The sequence below is a fragment of the Festucalex cinctus genome, chromosome 10 (assembly GCF_051991245.1).
Source record: "Festucalex cinctus isolate MCC-2025b chromosome 10, RoL_Fcin_1.0, whole genome shotgun sequence".
NCBI lineage: Eukaryota > Metazoa > Chordata > Actinopteri > Syngnathiformes > Syngnathidae > Festucalex > Festucalex cinctus.
Genome location: NC_135420.1, coordinates 23,285,697 through 23,303,493, shown reverse-complemented (window position 1 = coordinate 23,303,493; position 17,797 = coordinate 23,285,697). Strand labels below are relative to the sequence as shown.

The 17,797-nt window shown below is 38.9% G+C and overlaps 2 protein-coding genes across 8 annotated transcripts in view; one reads left to right on the top strand and one right to left on the bottom strand.

Annotated features, from left to right (window-relative positions):
- LOC144026660 (uncharacterized) overlaps nt 1–17,797 on the bottom strand; it is a 144,050-nt gene that overhangs the window by 82,926 nt on the left and 43,327 nt on the right. The window lies entirely within an intron of this gene.
- kita (KIT proto-oncogene, receptor tyrosine kinase a) overlaps nt 16,032–17,797 on the top strand; it is a 31,865-nt gene continuing 30,099 nt past the window's right edge. For both annotated transcript variants that reach the window (XM_077533529.1, XM_077533528.1), the window contains exon 1: nt 16,032–16,399. In XM_077533529.1, coding sequence (XP_077389655.1) covers nt 16,342–16,399 — 58 coding nt within the window. In that variant the 5' untranslated portion in view covers nt 16,032–16,341. The remainder of the gene's footprint in view (nt 16,400–17,797) is intronic.

The following is a 17,797-nucleotide window of genomic DNA, read 5'->3' as shown; positions in this document are numbered from 1 at the left end:
AGGTTATTTGAGCAAATTCATCATTTCAGAAGTGCATACTTGGGTTTCATATACTGCACATGTCAGGGGTCACGCCTGGGTTAAGTTTGAGTTGAGTTCATGACCTGTTGAGTGCGAGGTCAAGTGTCGGTTTTGTACTGATGTAACCAGCACCAGGTTTCGGCTGGTTTAATGCTATGTGATGTTATGTGATGTCAAGAACTATCTGTAAGAACTATGTGATGTCAAGAATCACATAGAAGAGAATTCCATGTCAGTACTGGGACCCAACATGTCTAGCCACAACCAATGGGATCGATTTACTGTCTATATAAACTGTCTGAGAATTGTGTGTGGTTGCCGGATTATTGCTCTCTGTTCCTCTGTGCTTCTCCGCAGCCCAAGCGGGCTTGGCGTCTCGTGATTCTCTATGTCTCATTTTTCGTTTAGTCAAGTTATGTGAATAAATAGTTAAAACTAGGGGTGTGAATTGCCTAGTACTTGACGATTCGATTCGTATCACGATTCACAGGTCACGATTCGATTCGATACCGATTAATCCCGATACGAATTTATAAGTCGATTGTTGCGATTTTTTTCATTCAAATTTAGAAAATACTAATCAGTAAGCTTGTAGAGTGTAAGATTTATATGAAAATGTATTATTTATTTATCTGAAATTTCAGTCTTATAGAGGTTGTAATCTGTTTCATGTTTGAACAGCATTAAAATAAAATATTAAGGCTTAATGTTCCGTTCATATAACATTCTTCCATGCTCAAGGTGTGAATCCTAACCCGAAGTCAGACGTTTTGTTGAATATTTTTCCATTAAAAATGGAAGTTTAAAAATCGATTCACACACACACACAAAAAAAAAAAAAATGCAATGATGATAAGACGTTGAATCGGTAAGACTACCGAATGAACAATTCTGAGCTCTTTAAAAAAAAAAATAAATAAATAAAAATAAAAAATAAAAATCGATTTTTTTTTATTGAATCGATTCGAGAATCGCGCGATGTTGTATCGCGATATATCGCCGAATCGATTTTTTTAACACCCCTAGTTAAAACCATATCTGTGTCTGCGCTTTGGGATCCGACTTCAGCACATAACAGCACATAGTTTTAATCATACATCAATACGAAAAAGAAAAAAGGAAAATAAACTGAGGTTATTTGAGAAAGAGTTGGACTGGTATGTTGACCTGATTTAACTAAATTCCACTATTATTGCAGCCCTTTGCATTCTGGTCCACCGCACCGGTATATTTTTCACGACGGTACCATTGGAATGGAACCTGGTCATTGTTAAAATATAAACAAGCATCTCCGGGAAGAAAAAAAAAAAAAAAAAAAAGAGAATTTTTGAAAAATCGTCTTCACATGTTTCCAGTAAGTTATGAAAAAAGTCAGAAGCGTATCGTTAAAATAAAGTGACAGATGATCCATTTGGGGCCTTGGTAAAAAATAAAACAAAATGTTTGGGAAACTCTGACCTAGATAGTCCAAGGAAGCAAAAAAAAAAAAAAAAAAAAAAAATAGATATGTTGAGTTTGGTTTCACTGTCATGAATCTGCGTGACTTTAATAAGAGCTTCATTCAACGCCCTTCAGTCCTATATGTTGACAGCCGACAAATGAATTGATTGGAATCCTTAACTTCGATGTTGTTGCCGGATACTCGCCTCCAGGCCAGGAAAAACATGCAAACTCATGACTACGGAGACTTTGCACTTAGAATCATATGAGAGTGCTCCGGGCTGGCAGAGTGATCCAAACAACACTTGACTCACTCCTTTTATATTTTGAACAAAAATATTTGTTGACTCGTTCCTTGAATTCGCAGATGAAAACAAAAACGGGGAGATATTTTGAAACACAGTTTCTTATTGTCCTATGGCGTATGTTGTTATGTTTCTGTAAAATTGACCATGTCCTCTTAAATTAAGCGTGTATAATTTATTCCCGAGGGCTGGTTTGAATACATTTTTTCCCCCACATTAGTTGCATCCGTCTTAACAAACACCTTGTTAAATGTTGATTTCATGACAAATTGCATGGGTACTGTATAATGCTGTCATACTGAATCGCAGTCCGTGTTGGCACGAAACCTTCAGGTTACTGCTATAAAGCAAAAGCGTTAAGGAATGCAGACTGGAACTTCTGAAATTGATTTGGGCACTTTAAATGGTGGCAGGTGCTTGCTCACTCCCATTTTCAACCAGTGTGGTTGTGAAATACATAACTGGATACTAGACGTGCAGATAAAATTTCTAGGATTTGTTGTTTCTTGTAAGGTAAAATTAGTTATGGTCAGTAAATTTTAAATACAGGGTGTTCCAAAATGGTTGACCCCATTCTAAATGGCCATATCTCGGAAACTACTTGATGGATCTTAATGAAACTAAATACGCTTTATGTTGAAGGTCATAAGTTTTATTGGTTAAATTTACAAAGAAAAGAAAATTTGTGAAGAAGGCACGCTGCACTGTCTTCAGTGACTGAGTCCAAGCATACTCCAACACGCAAAATGCCTTTTCTTTTGAACGGCATTTCTTAACCTGAAAAGATAGAAATGCCAAACGTTACACACAAAGACTTGAAACGTTTCTACACAAGCTGTGAAAATTTGAGGTAATTCCAACAAAAATTGTCAAAATTATTGGCCTACGAAATGGGGTCAAAACATTTTGGAACACCCTGTATATTCCTTTTGTACGTATATTGCTTTGCAATAAAACAATGGGGAAAACAAAAAGTGATGTTGTGAGGGTCTCCCTGTACCCAAAAAGTTTGAAAACAGTCAAATACTAATGGCTAAAAACGAAGCACTGTGAATGTTCCATGAGGACAATATTTTAGGAACAGTGTAAATAATACATTCAGAGCAAGTAAACAAGTGAACAAACCTGCTCTTTGTAAAACAGTGTGAAGCTTGAAAACAGCAACCAGAAGTTTGCAATTTGTCACTCGTTCTCCTCAAAGTTCCTCTTCGTACTCTTTCAAAAAAGCTACAAATATTTCTTCGACAGCCGTACTGCTTCCACATTTTCACAATTTACAATCACGGTTGAACTCCGCTCGTGATGTTAGCCAAAAACGTCTCTGTTAGCAGCTAGCAAGCTAGGTAAAAAGTCTGCCATATGTAAACGCAATGTGTTTTTTTTTTCTTACTGTCAATACAATCGATCGATTATCTTTCAAATCAATTTTAAATCAAGATATTTCATCTGGGTAGCCAGCTTGCCTCCAACAGATTGATATAGTTAGATCGCTAGAATACAAATCTATATGTTGTATATTAAGACATGTCTTTTAGATTTTAAATTGGAATAATAAAATAATTTTTAAAGTGTATTATTTTTTTTTAAATTGGGTATCATCTTATAAATGAAAGACAATAGTAAAAACAAGGACAGGTTAAAATAAAAAGACCTATTACACATGATCATAAGATAGCTTTTTTGTCAAGGTCTTTACTTTGTTGTTTTCAAAACTGATGGCGAATACAAACAAGGGATTTTTTTTTTATCTCTATCTCTTCCCAAGTCGAAACGATTTGCTCGGACCACTGCATGTGCCATTGTCACGGGTTAAGTACTGGTGCAAAATTCCATCACTCAGCCATAACAAATTCAACTGGATGTTCTACTTGTATTTGGGTAGGGAGGAGGGGAAGTCGACTGGAATTCTGTGTCCTCCAGAGTAGCCAACTGATCGGTCCCACCGCAGTGTTACTAGTGACTGTCTTGTTTTTCCCAAGATCATGACTGATTTTGTCCTGAAATGTGCAAAAATGTGAGGAAAAAGAAACAATGTTAAAAAAAAAAAAAAAAAAAAACATTTTTAGACTACACTCATTGTATGTGACACGCAAAGTTGCGCACATCTTTATTGTAGTCAACCTACACAATGAAAATTATTCATTTTATATATTTGTACATTAATAAAAAAAATGTGTTTGTACATTGAAAAATAAAACAAAAACTCTCTAATTGAATGTCAATTTTCCAACCAATAACATTTCTGCTACCAACCAAGTAGCTGTGGCTAACATTGGCTTGTTTACAGTGCTAATGCTAGCTTATTAGTGCTAGTGCTGCTATTTTGTTGAAGCTGGTTATCTCTGTGAGACTTTGTCACGGCTATGTACTTTCATGATCGCATGCCTTCATGAACGGCCATGTTGAAGAAACATGCTCATGTACGCAAACTTTGGTCAGATTCGTCACGACGAGTGAAATGATGCTACATTCAAATCTTGCTAGCAGCTTTCAGCAAAGTCTCCTTTTAAACATACCCTGGGTAAATTTGACAGATTATAAACTTGGATTTTGTTGTTGCTCTTGTTTTTTTTTTTAGTGTGTAATCAACACAAATTTGTATATTAAAAAAAGGTTTTAGATTTTTTTTGTTTTGGTTTTTTTAGTTAAAAACAATGCAATGGTTCTTTTTGGTGATATTAACTGTTCTATAGTCAATAAGGAGATACAAAGAAAAAAAAATTGATCATTCAAAAGGTCTTATATTCTTGATCTTTACGTGTTTTTCATACGTTTGCTGTAATTTTCACATTACTATTGTTTTAGTGTAAATTAGTGATATACGACACGTTCAGATTTTCATACAAATTTGGTTTATGTCACCACAGTAAATTGAGATGACATTAAAAAAAAAAAACAACAACGATCAAGGCAACAGATGGTACAAATGTGAGGGTTGTGGACCATATGTGGTATTGAATATGCGTAGTACAATAAATCACACAAAATTGTCTCCCCCCAAGCCAAATGCGTTGAACTTAGTGACGGATTTTTGATATCTGCTCCCAAATTTAGACAAAACGAAAAGACTAAATGTTATCGGCATCACTGCGCTAAATCCGTTCTCATACATGACTCCTACCCCCCCCCACCATCTTTACTCATTCTATTCAGCTATGGAACAATTCTCCTCTTGTTGCTTCCTCGGTGATTGACTACAATGTTTATTGAAAACGTTTATGTGCTTATGTGTCTTGTTTTTGTGCGCTGGGTTCATGTGTGCGCTATTAACTGGTGTGGCTGTGTCATGTGCTTTTTGATTGCAGACCGTGGCCGGGGGCACAACACCCCGCCGTTCATGTGATCGCCAGCTGTGGGTGTTACAGGCACTCCGGAGGACCTCGAGGCTCACCGGGGAGATACTTTGCTTTCATAAGACGGACTGACACAAATAAAGTCAGAAAAACAGAGAATACTGAGAACGGATTCTTTTCCAGGTGGTCAACTAATATAAGGCCGTTTCTAGGTCCCCCTAGAGTGCCAAACTACAATGAAGAGATTCCTAATAATACAGAATATTAATTAAAAATCAATCTGTTTTTATATTAAAAACTGTGATGTACAGTGTTTGTACCTAATTACGAATGTGTCACTTTTATGCATGTTCTACAATAATTTATATATCATACGAGTTGAACTAGGGGCGGGCCAAGAGAAAGTTAACATCTATAAATAAATGCCAGAGGCTAGCGAGTTGGCTCGCAAAACAAATAAACAAACTTGATAAAACAAATAAAATAAAATGGAGTTTCACCTCCAACTATCCATCAGCATCAAGTCCCTTACCTTTCCCCTTTGGCCGTTTGTCATTTTCAGTTTTCTTTTTCTTCCGTTTTTCCGCGCCGCTTCTTTTTGATGACATTACGGTGTCTGTTTTATTTAGTAGCACTCTCACTAACGGGAAGACGAGATGAGTAGCTGTCAATCATTCTCACACGGTGACGTTACTGACGTAGCGTCACAAACTGACACAAAAACACCAGCCACTGCTTCACGTCACAGTTTGTTTTATTTATGTCCTATGTTTGTTTTTTTTAATCAAAAATGAGATGGAATAAACAAATATTAGAGACACAATAAAGACAGGACATTTTAATCATCCTCAGGTAAGACTACACATCGCGCTTTTCTTGTAAACATTTGATTGTTACCATGCAAAGACCTCATGACGAATCTTTCAAATCCAACAATGATAGTTCCAAATTTCTTCTCTATGACAGTAATGGAAGTGTCAGGTCTTTGAAGCCATTACGAAAAATTACCCGTTTTGAATTTTAGTGCTCATGTACGCCAAGTAAAAATTTTGTATTTTGCTCAAGATAACTGAAAGGCGATACTATTTTTGTCCCCCCAAAAAAGGGCTTAACGGGTTTTTGTGTATTTGACATTTAAATGTAAAATAAACACAGTTGTAACTTAATCGTATATTTACCATTCATCACTCTATGTCAAACATTCCCTCACGTTTCCCTTGAGGAGTTTCAAAATTTGCTCTGAGGGTTGAACTTCATGCTTTGTTGAAAATTACCTTACACTATTTTTCCAAGCGGTACATATTGTTCCACCATGATGCTTATGACTCCACTGCGGTACTTTTCGGCAAATTCTGCTTTCACTCGTGTTCCTTACGAACGGTCGCTGTGTATATACACACATGAGAAGGGAATTGTTGCATCCAAGATGATGGAGACGCCCAAAGCGATAATCACAGCAGTTCGGCTCCAGTGAAGAAATCCATTAATTCTGTCCCCTGAGTTATAGAAGCGTGTGTTCTCATTTTCAGCAGTTGAAGATGGTAATGAATAAAGTTTTATTTCATAACCTGACAAATTATGAATGTGTCACTGTACGGCACGAACGTTGCAGGGGAAAAAAACAACTGTTGGATTGATGGATACTTTTGATGTTGCTTAATTTAAGGATATCAGGGGTAGGGTATCGCCATAAGAAATACATTTAATTGTCCATGTCTGGTTTTCGGGGTCGGTCCTATGTCCTATTGGGCTAGTCTTGATTACAGTTTGGGTTAAACTCAGGTAGGTTTGTGTTAAATTGCAGTGATGCCCAGGTTGCTATTTGGGTTACGGTTCAGGAAGAGTTAGGGTTGGGAATTTATTTCAATGAGTCATTTAAAGCACATTTTTTTTGTTAGTTTTTTTTTATGCTAGAGCATACAGAAGGCTTTGATGCAGCCTCTCAACTGCAAAGAACGATTGCAGAAATGGTAGTTATTACACAAACGGCCAGCAGGTGGCAGCAGAGCAAAGGAGATAAACCAGGGCCATGTAGAAAAAAAGCTCAATTACTTAGAATTTTAAATAGATTTGTGAGAACTGATGAAACTTAGCTCTCTTCTAATGCTAATTGCTGCAAAATGGAAACAGATAGAAACATACTTTTTTTCCTGATGAAAGAAGAGACTTTAATCTTTCTTTTGGTAGGTTCCGTGCTTTTATAGCAATATCCATCCATCCATTTTCTTGACCGCTTATTCCTCACAAGGGTCGCGGGGGCTGCTGGCGCCTATCTTAGCTGGCTCTGGGCAGTAGGCAGGGGACACCCTGGACTGGTTGCCAACCAATCGCAGGGCACACAGAGACGAACAACCATCCACACTCACACGCACACGCACACCTAGGGACAATTCGGAGCGCCCAATTAACCTGCCATGCATGTCTTTGGAATGTGGGAGGAGACCGGAGTACCCGGAGAAGACCCACGCGGGCACGGGGAGAACATGCAAACTCCACCCAGGAAGGTCCGAGCCTGGACTCGAACCGGAGACCTCAGAACTGGGAAGCGGACGTGCTAACCACTCGCCTACCGTGCCGCCCCTTTCATAGCAATAGAAAACAATATTCTGTGGGCCTTGCAAAATCTGTCAAAATCCAGTAAAACAGCGAACGGGACTGCTTCTGTGAAAATGGCTGGGAGTGAATAAGTTAAAGGGCATTATTTAGAAATACCATACACAATAGTATAACATTTTTGAAAGTTGTCTCCCGAACTCTACAGTATGGCAAAGGTGGCATCGGGGTTACCTCAACATCCGAGCAGCGGGGAACCTGGTCAACAACACGTGCTTCACATTTCTCAACATTGATATAGAGCAATGAGATCATCAGGTTTAGACTACAGCTAAGGCTGTATAAGCTGAAACAGATGGGCGGAACTATCCAGGAGTCTTCAGGCAAAATGACAATCATCACATATCTGGAATAAGGTTTGGGTGTTTATTCGATATCCTTGATATCCAGCCATGGACGAGTGCACGCTTTGTCATCACCTAGTAAGACACACTATAGACCAGCTGTGATGCATTAGTAGAATGGCTGTGTCACTAGTTGCATGGAACTGTCAACTAGTGCATAGTTGTCCTATCAGTAAGGATAGAGGTTACTAAAGGTGATTTGAACCAGCTCACCTTGAACTTAAATGACCAGCAATACATTATTCATCATCATTTATTTCATGCAAGAGTGTGAATCTCCACGTTGTTGAAACGAGCTCACCACTCTGAATTCTTACTACCTGTTAAGGAACAACACTGTGCAGTCGTTGACTAGGACAATATTTAGATATGCAGAATATTAAGATATGCAGAAAAGGCCTGCAGGGAAAGTTGCATGATAATCCTCCTGTGTTTCTTACCTGCCAGGAGAGAAAAGTTTGAAAAACAACAACAACTTGCCCTTGAGGAAGTTACAGGAAATGACGACCATTCATATCAGGCTCAATGACACATTTGAACCCACAAACTCACAGTTGGGAGATGACCACTCTACCACTGAGCCATGCCGCCCTCAAATAGGTCCCTCAAAATCACCCCTTAAAAGCTGTTTTTTCTCTGTACTTGTGTGTAATACGGTCCCCCAATTTGCTGGATTCCTTTATTATCTGAGTGAATAATATGAATAAAGATTCAAAACATACCAATAAAGTGTAAAAACTTTTGGAGCGAAACGACAACTCGAACCTGCTCCGTGACCTCCCTGATAAAACACAAATCGTCTTACTCTCAGGCAACAACAGGGATGCTCGATAAGTCACATGAATTCTGCATTTTTTTTTTCTCCCTGTTCACAGGCCGCAAAATACAAGGCTTCCTTCATGGTCCGTGAAAACACTACTTGGATTTATAGTCACTGGTGAAACATGTTATGTTTCAACATCCCATGTGAAACTCACTGCAAGCGCAAACAACAAACACATCAATCCAAGTTGAAAACTCCACTGACAACCTAAAAGGCTTACTTCCCAGTGATTTTATGTAAGGTTACTACCATTTGATGTTTTTTTTTTTTTTTTTTAAGTCAGTAATTGCATGATGTATTTTGGCAAAATATCTGTCCTTTGCAACATCCGATCCAAAATCTTAAAGCTGCTCTCTGTAACAATTTGCCCAAAAATATCTTCTTCACAAGAGCCTTTTTATTTGACCATTTATGGCTGAAACATCTTAGGTGTTCACAATGGATACTCCTGCAAGCTTCTAGGCAAAAGTTTTCAGATTGGATTCAGGTTTGAATTTCCTGCCCTCTATCTGTGGATATGACGTCATGTACAATGCGCGTATGTGAAGAAGGTTGTGTGCCGTTTCATTTTCCGTCAACAGGTAGCAGTAGCGATTCAAAATTGAATTTTCGTTCAGTAGCTTAAAGACTGAAAAGCTATAAATACTGTATTGGATTTACTTAACACACACACAAAGTTACAAACAAGCAATTAGTGCTGTTATGATTGATGTCTTCATCGCCTAATGACATGTTAATAGTGAATGAAAAGCAGGCCAATGAAGATGAAGTCAGACCTGCAGTAGAAACCCACAAATGTCACAATGACAGGAGTGATGAAGTGCCAACTGATTGAATGGAATTGGATGATTATTGTGGATTTGGTTTATTTTGTTGCGCTTCTATTATTAACTTATTTATGGTATTTCCTTCACCCGCTTTGTTCCGGTTGCATTCTTAGCCCTGCTTTGTGTTTTTGTTTTACCGGGACTTTTGCCAAACTGCATGTGGTGCGTTGGAGGCGATTTCTTTATCTCCACCAAAAATCAGACAAACCAAAGAAAAGCAGGCCAATGACGAAAAACAAAGATAAGGGGAAAATAAATGAAATGGGATTATGTTACAGTGAGTCAACAGGCCCAAACGTCCAAATGTTCTGGATGTTTCGTCAAAGGATTCTGCTTTTGGATCTTGATTAACTTGTTCCAAAACTCCAGCTGTGCTAATGATTTCAAAAAACTCCGATTTCAGTGTTGGAGATTCAAATTATGGCTCTTTACATGATGGAATTGTTTAACTCTTTGATTCACTGCAGTTTAGGGTAGAATGGTGGACTTGACTGGACTAAAGTTGTTATGGAGCCACTTTACAGGAGGTTATTTTTCCACGGTTCCTTGATTGGCCTTATTGGCTAAAGCGCCGTGCAACCTGTCGCTTTTGGCAGGCGATTGGCAGACTCTGAAACACGACTGTTGCTGAAGAGAATGAAGAACAAAAAGCGTGGGCCACCGACTTCGACCACACACATTGTCCTTCTCAGTCGTGCGATGGAAAACGAGAGCAGCGTGCCAACGGGAGACCGAGTGCCGACACCAGCACGGTTGCTTACGGGCATGTGATAAGATCTTGAAAAGGGGAGAAAAAAAAACTTGACGAAAAGTTGATCAAACTCTAGATATGTAGAACGTTGTCATGCCATGTGAGAGGCACGGGCCGTCTTCATGAGCAAGGCAGACACAGGATTGCATGTATAAGCTTGTTCTCAATAGTTCTCACGACTGGCTGAGAATAGACTGAAGAGACGGAACCAGACTAAAGAAAAAGTATTATATAAGTTCATATAATGTGACGTCAACTCCAGTCTATTGACTTAAGGTATTTTCTGCACTGAATTGGATTTAAAGCCACCATGGCATGATTATAGATGATTCACCACAGAAAACAACTGCATGAATGTCAACAAGTGGTGTATCGAATAGGACGTTTCGCCGATTTGTCCGGCACGGCGCGCGTCAAATTTGCAAAACAAGCATCTCGCAGACGGATGTTGATATTGTTGATTTGAGCTTCTGTGGCTGGTTGACACAGACAAACTGGTTTGATAAACTACCTTCAGTGTAACTCTAAACCAAACGCCAACCCAACCTTCACGCTCTAATCATTGCCCGTTTCACTTAACACTACCCCGCAAATTAAATCCGTTAAGTTTCATTTCCAAGGTCACGGGACGAAAGAGTCACATGCGGCTCTAAGACCAACTCAACGCCAACCCAAGTTCACCTTCCGAAACAACCATCTAAACCTAACACGGGTTGTTCGTCTCTGTGTGCCCTGCGATTGGCTGGCAACCAGTCCCGGGTGTACCCCGCCCACTGCCCAAAGCCAGCTGAGATAGGCTCCAGCACCCCCTGCGACCCTTGTGAGGAATAAGCGGTCAAGAAGATGGATGGATGGATGTTTTTAAGAGTGAGTTTAACTATATAAAGCTGAGTGACCCAAAATGGCCCAAATTGAGTGAATCTGCACAAGGTCAATTTCGAAGCCCAACAACGGCGTCAATCTGGCCAAGGCAGACTCACAAAGTAAACTTGAGCAAGTCTGTATAAAGTTCGACACATAGCCATCAACATAGATACCAGCCCAGGCTAAGTGAATCTGAACAATGCTAAAATAAATCTAATCACAATAGACACATAAAGCAACAAGTTGATTTGATAAAGGTTTAGCAATGGCAACAGATTGGATCTGGAACTAATAATTCTGCATTATTTCCCATAGGAAATACCATTTATTTTATAACTGGCATGATAGAACCATTGTGTCCCATTATGAACATTCCGCCAGATTTTTTTTTTTGTTACATTTTTTTTTAACTTGAAACAAAAATCTTGACGTCTGTCACAGTGGCTAATGTTTTGAAAGTATGTCTAACACCAAACAGTGGCAACGCCTTTTGTGTTTACTGCTCCCTTTTTCTCATACATGCGCATGCCGGCATAATTGTAATTGCACACCAACCCAACGTAGACGGGCTCCAACGTGCTCTCTGGTGTCTATTGTAGCGCCGCTAATGTGAATTAAAGAAAAGAAAATAATCAATGCGTGATAACTGACGTGTCGTTTACAAGCGTTAATGTGTTGAGGATGTTCAATTAGAGGTACGGTTTCAGCGCGTGAGCCACCCGAGCCGTTAAGAGTGCTTAAGAGTTGATGGCAGACGAGAGGCACAATTTATAGAGGGTAGACACAAAGTAGACCAGATACCTGGCGGCGTACCAACACTGGAAATTGCTGTTGCTCATTAAAGCGACTTATTCTGCAAGCCAAAAACTCATCAGGGCCACAATATACTCTGGTATGCACATCAAAGGCGGGGCCAATGCATCTGTACAAGATTGTTGCATAACCTGAAACGAGTGAATCCATAAAATGTATTTGATTGTTGAAATTTATGAGGAACACATGCCAGAACTTTTTTTTTTTTAATAGCACCGAAGCTGTATTTTTGCATTTTGAACGCAAACACATGCTAAATAACGCAGCCAATGAGAGCCTACGAAACGCCTCACTTGTTGCTTGACCTCATTCACACATTTACGACGGTGCACGACTATCATATGTGGCCTCTTGGTTTGTCAACATATAACAGAGTGGCCAGTTATAAACTGTTCACCATAAATCACAAGTCTGGTAAAAATGTGACATGAGCACATTTGCTGTAATTTGTGGAAGAAAGCAGCAATGTACTCTGTAGTCATTCCACCTGATCTGTGAAAACTGAAAATTTTTTGTAGTGTTTCTCTTGACTTGCACTGCTTAAAGTGTGTGCATTTGTGTGTTATTTTTTTCCCCCAATCAGATTTTAGCCTTGTCATGTAACAGTAGATCCAGCCAATGTAAGTGTTAACAATGGGACTGCTTCTTGAACCAATTTTGGATTTTGGCCTTTTTTTTATTGCCTCTTCTCCATTGTTATGTACTGTATTTACCTTAGTTTTTTTTCTTGCCGCCTGTAAAGTAATTAGTTCTGTTTGTGTGATTAAGGGCAAAACAAACTTGACTTGAAAATTGACTTCAAATTCACCCCATAGTTGTGAGAATGCTGAAGCATTCCCACATGTTATTGTGATTTTTATTCTCCACACTTTTTTGCCGCCGAACAACTCCCACATAATAATTCCAATTTACATTGTTCAAATTTTAACTAGCTTAAAAAAAAAAAAAAATCACGCTTCCCGGGGTATATATCGTCTGATTCCACATTATACTTACATTATTTGCACAATTTAACATTTCCCCATTCATTTTCAATGGGACAATCATTGCACTTTTTCTAAGTATCACTTTACACGCCCACTTCCATATATATAACTTATCATCATTACCAGGTGTCCGATACTGCTCGGTGGCACAGTTGGTAAAGCACATTGTCCAGTAACCAGGAGGTTATAATTTCATCATTTATCTCTCAATATTCTTTCAGCATTCCCACACAATTTCTCCAGAAATTGCATTAGTCTAGTTTGCCATGCTATTAAATTTATTAAATTAAATTATTAAATTATGCTATAAATTTTGATTTTGAACTGCAACCATCTATTTTTCCTAAAATTTTAACCCCAAATTAAAACAAAAGCAGAAAGTTATATGCCTAAGTGTGAAGTGTATTTTTTATTTTTTTTTAATCACAATTTTGTGTGTTATGTTGTGAAATTCAATTGAAACAAAACGTAACTAAAAATAAAGTTTGGTATTTTGTTTGATTTTATAATTAGGATATGTGGCGAGCAAACCTTTGGACATTACTGTGGTAGAACAGGATGTCACAAGACACCAACAAACAGCAAATAAATGTTATGTCTGTTTTTTTTTATTATTATTTTTAAACACCCACAACAGCCAGCCCCTCCCCTAACGATTCCGTCCTTATTTCTGTCAACAATTGAAGATGCGGCCTCCAGGCGTGTGCGAGTTGTGTGCCAGCGTTCAAATGGTGCAACATGTGATCTCAGGAGGGAACAAAACATAAAGGGTCGTTGTAAACTAGTGGTTTATTTGAACCGGGTTCAATAAGTCCACACTGTGTGGAATGACAAGTCAAAATTTTGGAGCACAACATAACTTATAAGTTTGGTGGACATAGGATTAATAGAGGACTTAAGATAGTTGGGAAGTCTGAAATATGCCACTATTATGTATGAATGCCACAAGATGGTGGGAAAATAAAGCAATGAAAATGGAGAGCGTAATAATATATCAACATCATGCATGATGTGCATGTACACAATCATGAAACCATGTCACATAAATGACCATATTCAGTTTTACGAGGCTCTTCAACATTATTAGCTACAGCATATTAGCCCAAGCTGACGCGATTTCACACGTGGGCCAACAAATCCTCGCACTAGCATTGAACAAAAATAACTCAACTCAACTTTATTTATAAAGTGCCTTAAGAACAAACAAAGTGCTGTACATGAACATAAATATCGGCTGTGCAGTAAAGAATAAGGTAACGAAACAAGAACAAAGCAAACATTTTGAAATGTGAATACAAGTTTGTTTTTTTTACAAGTAAATACATTTTACATTTTCAATCTTATGGCCCAGAGCACAAATCCAGTGAATAGTCCAATTTTTTAGCGAATAACAGAGGATGGGGTTCGCTAAAATGCTCTTTTCTTAGCATAGCGGTTCAAAATCCATGTTTGGTGTTATTCAATTAGCATTCCAATCATAATTGGTGGTTGAAAATTTATGGTTGGAATTTTTCACGTAAAATTCCAATTGCAGTTGGAAGTCCAACATTTATGATGATTTATGCACATTTCAATAGACTTTTACGATTTAAATGTCCTTGGTAGAAGCTGAAAATGAACAATTTCAGTTCTCTGAGTTTTTCCTCATCAGTGATGGGACATTTTTGGGTGTTTTAATGTGCTTTTCTTAGTCTAAGGTCTGAAATTTCCATCGAGTACGGTGCCATGTACTTGTTTATCTCTGAGTTTGGAAATATTTGACTATCAAATGCTCACTTCCTAGGAAAGGCTGCAGAATTTCCAGTTGGAGATGTTTGAGTGCCATTCCAATAGGACTTTTCTTTGTCCAAGTTAGACAGGTTGTGGCATTCCAATGCACACTGTCATCACAGGGCAGACATTTCACGGTAGGCGCTTTCAAAGTGGTGTTTCAACACACTTAGTTAGAGTTCGGAATTGTATGATTTGGCTGATTTGAAAGGCATCCCAATGGACTTCACCTTGTCTGAGGTCAATTACATTTGGTGTTCCGGGGCATTTTTTCATAGTCAGGGTTTGGAAATGTCAGAAATTTCAGTCTCGAAAGTGAAGGAGATGGAAAAAAGTGATAACATAACTATGAAATTCCAAAGGAAGTTTGGAAAGGGACTGCTGACCCTCAATTCCGAAGACTTTGAGACCACTAGTAATTTGATACATAAAATGTCCCCACAAAACAATAACAGGTAATTTTACAGAAATATGTACCGGTAAATATCCTAATATGGTTCCCTTAAAAATTAAAACACTAAATTAATGGAAATATTCTATTCTTCTCATTTCTAGTTCCTGATCTTAAAATGGCCACAAGAGGGTGACCGATACAGGTATCGGTCACAGTCACAAGTACCGATACATTGAAATAAGGCTGCGTTCGACCTGATACTGACGCCTGGTATCTGTACTTGCATATTTCTTTAGATTTTTCAACAACAACAAAAATGTCTTTCATTGAAGGTATTTAAAAAAAAAACAAAAAAAAAACGTAATTTTTGGCTTTTAGCTACAGTGAAATGCTTTTGGAATAAAAATAAGCTCAAGAGTTTAACACACCGATAGTTTCAATCTATCAAAAAAATTGGCAAATTGGAGATAAAACTGCCAGAATGTTTATTTTTGCGATCGTACTGTAGTACTGTATTTTGAAATCTACAAAAAAAAAAAAAAAAACAAAAAAAAAAAAAAAGGCAGAACAGTTTAAAATTATCATGGTTTGAAGGGGTGCAAAAAAATAATGCAGAAATTAGAGGTAACCCCCTGAAATTTTTAATTTTGGGCTTTTATTTTGAAATTTTGAAAACAAATAATGATAAAATTTCTCTCTCTCTCTCTCACCACCCCCCCCCCCCCCGTCCCTACCTCCCTCCCCTCCCTCTCTTAAGCGGTGCGGTTCAGCGCGGCGGCCGCACACACACGCACACGCACGAGCGCAAGAGCATGTCCGCGGCGCAGTCTCAGCCAGTCACGCACACCTGCTCGCCGTGCAGTGCACGCTCCGGGCCCGGAGATGTCCACTGACTCCGACCCGCGCTTCGGAAGAAGACTTCTACGAGCACCTCTTCTTTTTTACCACCATCATCACCACCACCACCATTTTCTTCTTCTTCTTTTATTCCCACGAGAGTGGAGTATTGTGGAGTAGTGGAGCTCCGCCACTCTAACCGGCCGCCTCCCACACCTTCACCGGCTCTCGCGCACAGCTACACCCATGGAAGTCTAACTATGGATTACCGCTTGATACCGCTGCTGTCTGTCGTGCTGCAATTCACCTTCCACCCAGGTAAGTTTTTTTTTTTTTTCTCCCCCTCTGAGGGTTTATGAACCGCAACTTGTTTCAGCTTTTACGCACGGCGCGCGTAAATGCGCACGTTTATTTTCTAAGTGTGTACGTTGCATGGGAGGGCTTTTTTCTTTCTTTTTTTATTGCGTAGATAACTGACACGCGAGGCAAGTGGACACCCGCGGATACCGAACACAGCTGCTTGAATTATTTAAACGAGGCGAGCAAGGGCACGAGCTGTGAAGAAAATAAAATTAAAACTGTAGAAAGAGTGTGTGTTGCGCGCGCACACTGAAAACAAACGAGCATTTTTGATTTCATGCAATCGGGCAGATGTTGCAATACGGTCGTCGTCGCTTTTTTTTTTTTTTTTTTTATTGTCCACTTCTAACAAATAAGTGTCAAAATTGCGAGCAGACTTTCAAAACATTTTTTTTTTTGGTTGCCCTTTTATATATATTCAGATGCAATACGATTGCAATCACAAGCATACGATTGTGATTGGCACAATTGTGGTGAAATCAATGTTGATATACAGGAGACATTTTGCATTGATAAGTACACATGGTTTTGATTTATTACAGTCCCAAAAAAACAATTTTCATTGTCATTTAGACAATTATTGTGCGTGGCAATCCTTGTGTTATTGATTACAAAGCAAGCGCACGATTGAATTCAAGTCACGGTTTGCATTGTTTTGTCTCAACATTATGCAACCCAGTACGTGCCGGAATTCGTTTTAAAGACCTGAATGGTGCGGAAAAAGTGTGTGAAAAGCCGCTTCAAAGTCAAGCAAAAGAACTTTTGGTGACTTTTTCTAGAGCAATTGCGTCTTGTGGCAGGCAGGGGAAGAAGAATATCTGCTGGCCGACCTGCGTGCTCGGGCTTACCTGTCATGTGACGCAACGGGGCAACGCTATGTGAAGTTTGCCTTTAAGCTCGTCTGCGCACGCATGCAGCAACAGGAGGAAGCCTAATTCACCATTACACTGTGGTTAAAATTGTCTTCCCTCAGTATGTGTGTGTGTTTAGTCACCCAGCCTGAATACCGAGATCATTAACAGCGCATGCCCCGTTTTGCTCCTGTGGTTGTGGAGATCATAACACGCCATGCGAATGAATTGCACCAATTAAGGATAATGGAAGGTTCCGCTTTTTGCGGTCCGTGACACTTTTACAGCTTGGGAACGTGCGTTGTTTATTTATCAGGTCTGGGAAACATTGGAGACCTGGAATTCAGACTAAGTGCAGTGTGAAAATGTTCTACTACAAGTTATTTACGTTTTAGTTGGAATACAAACAAGCTGGTGCACTTTTTGCATGTTACAAATTGCACATTTCCACATTAGAAATTCCAAATATTTTCTATACTGCTTTTTATCACTAGGGGCGCCATTG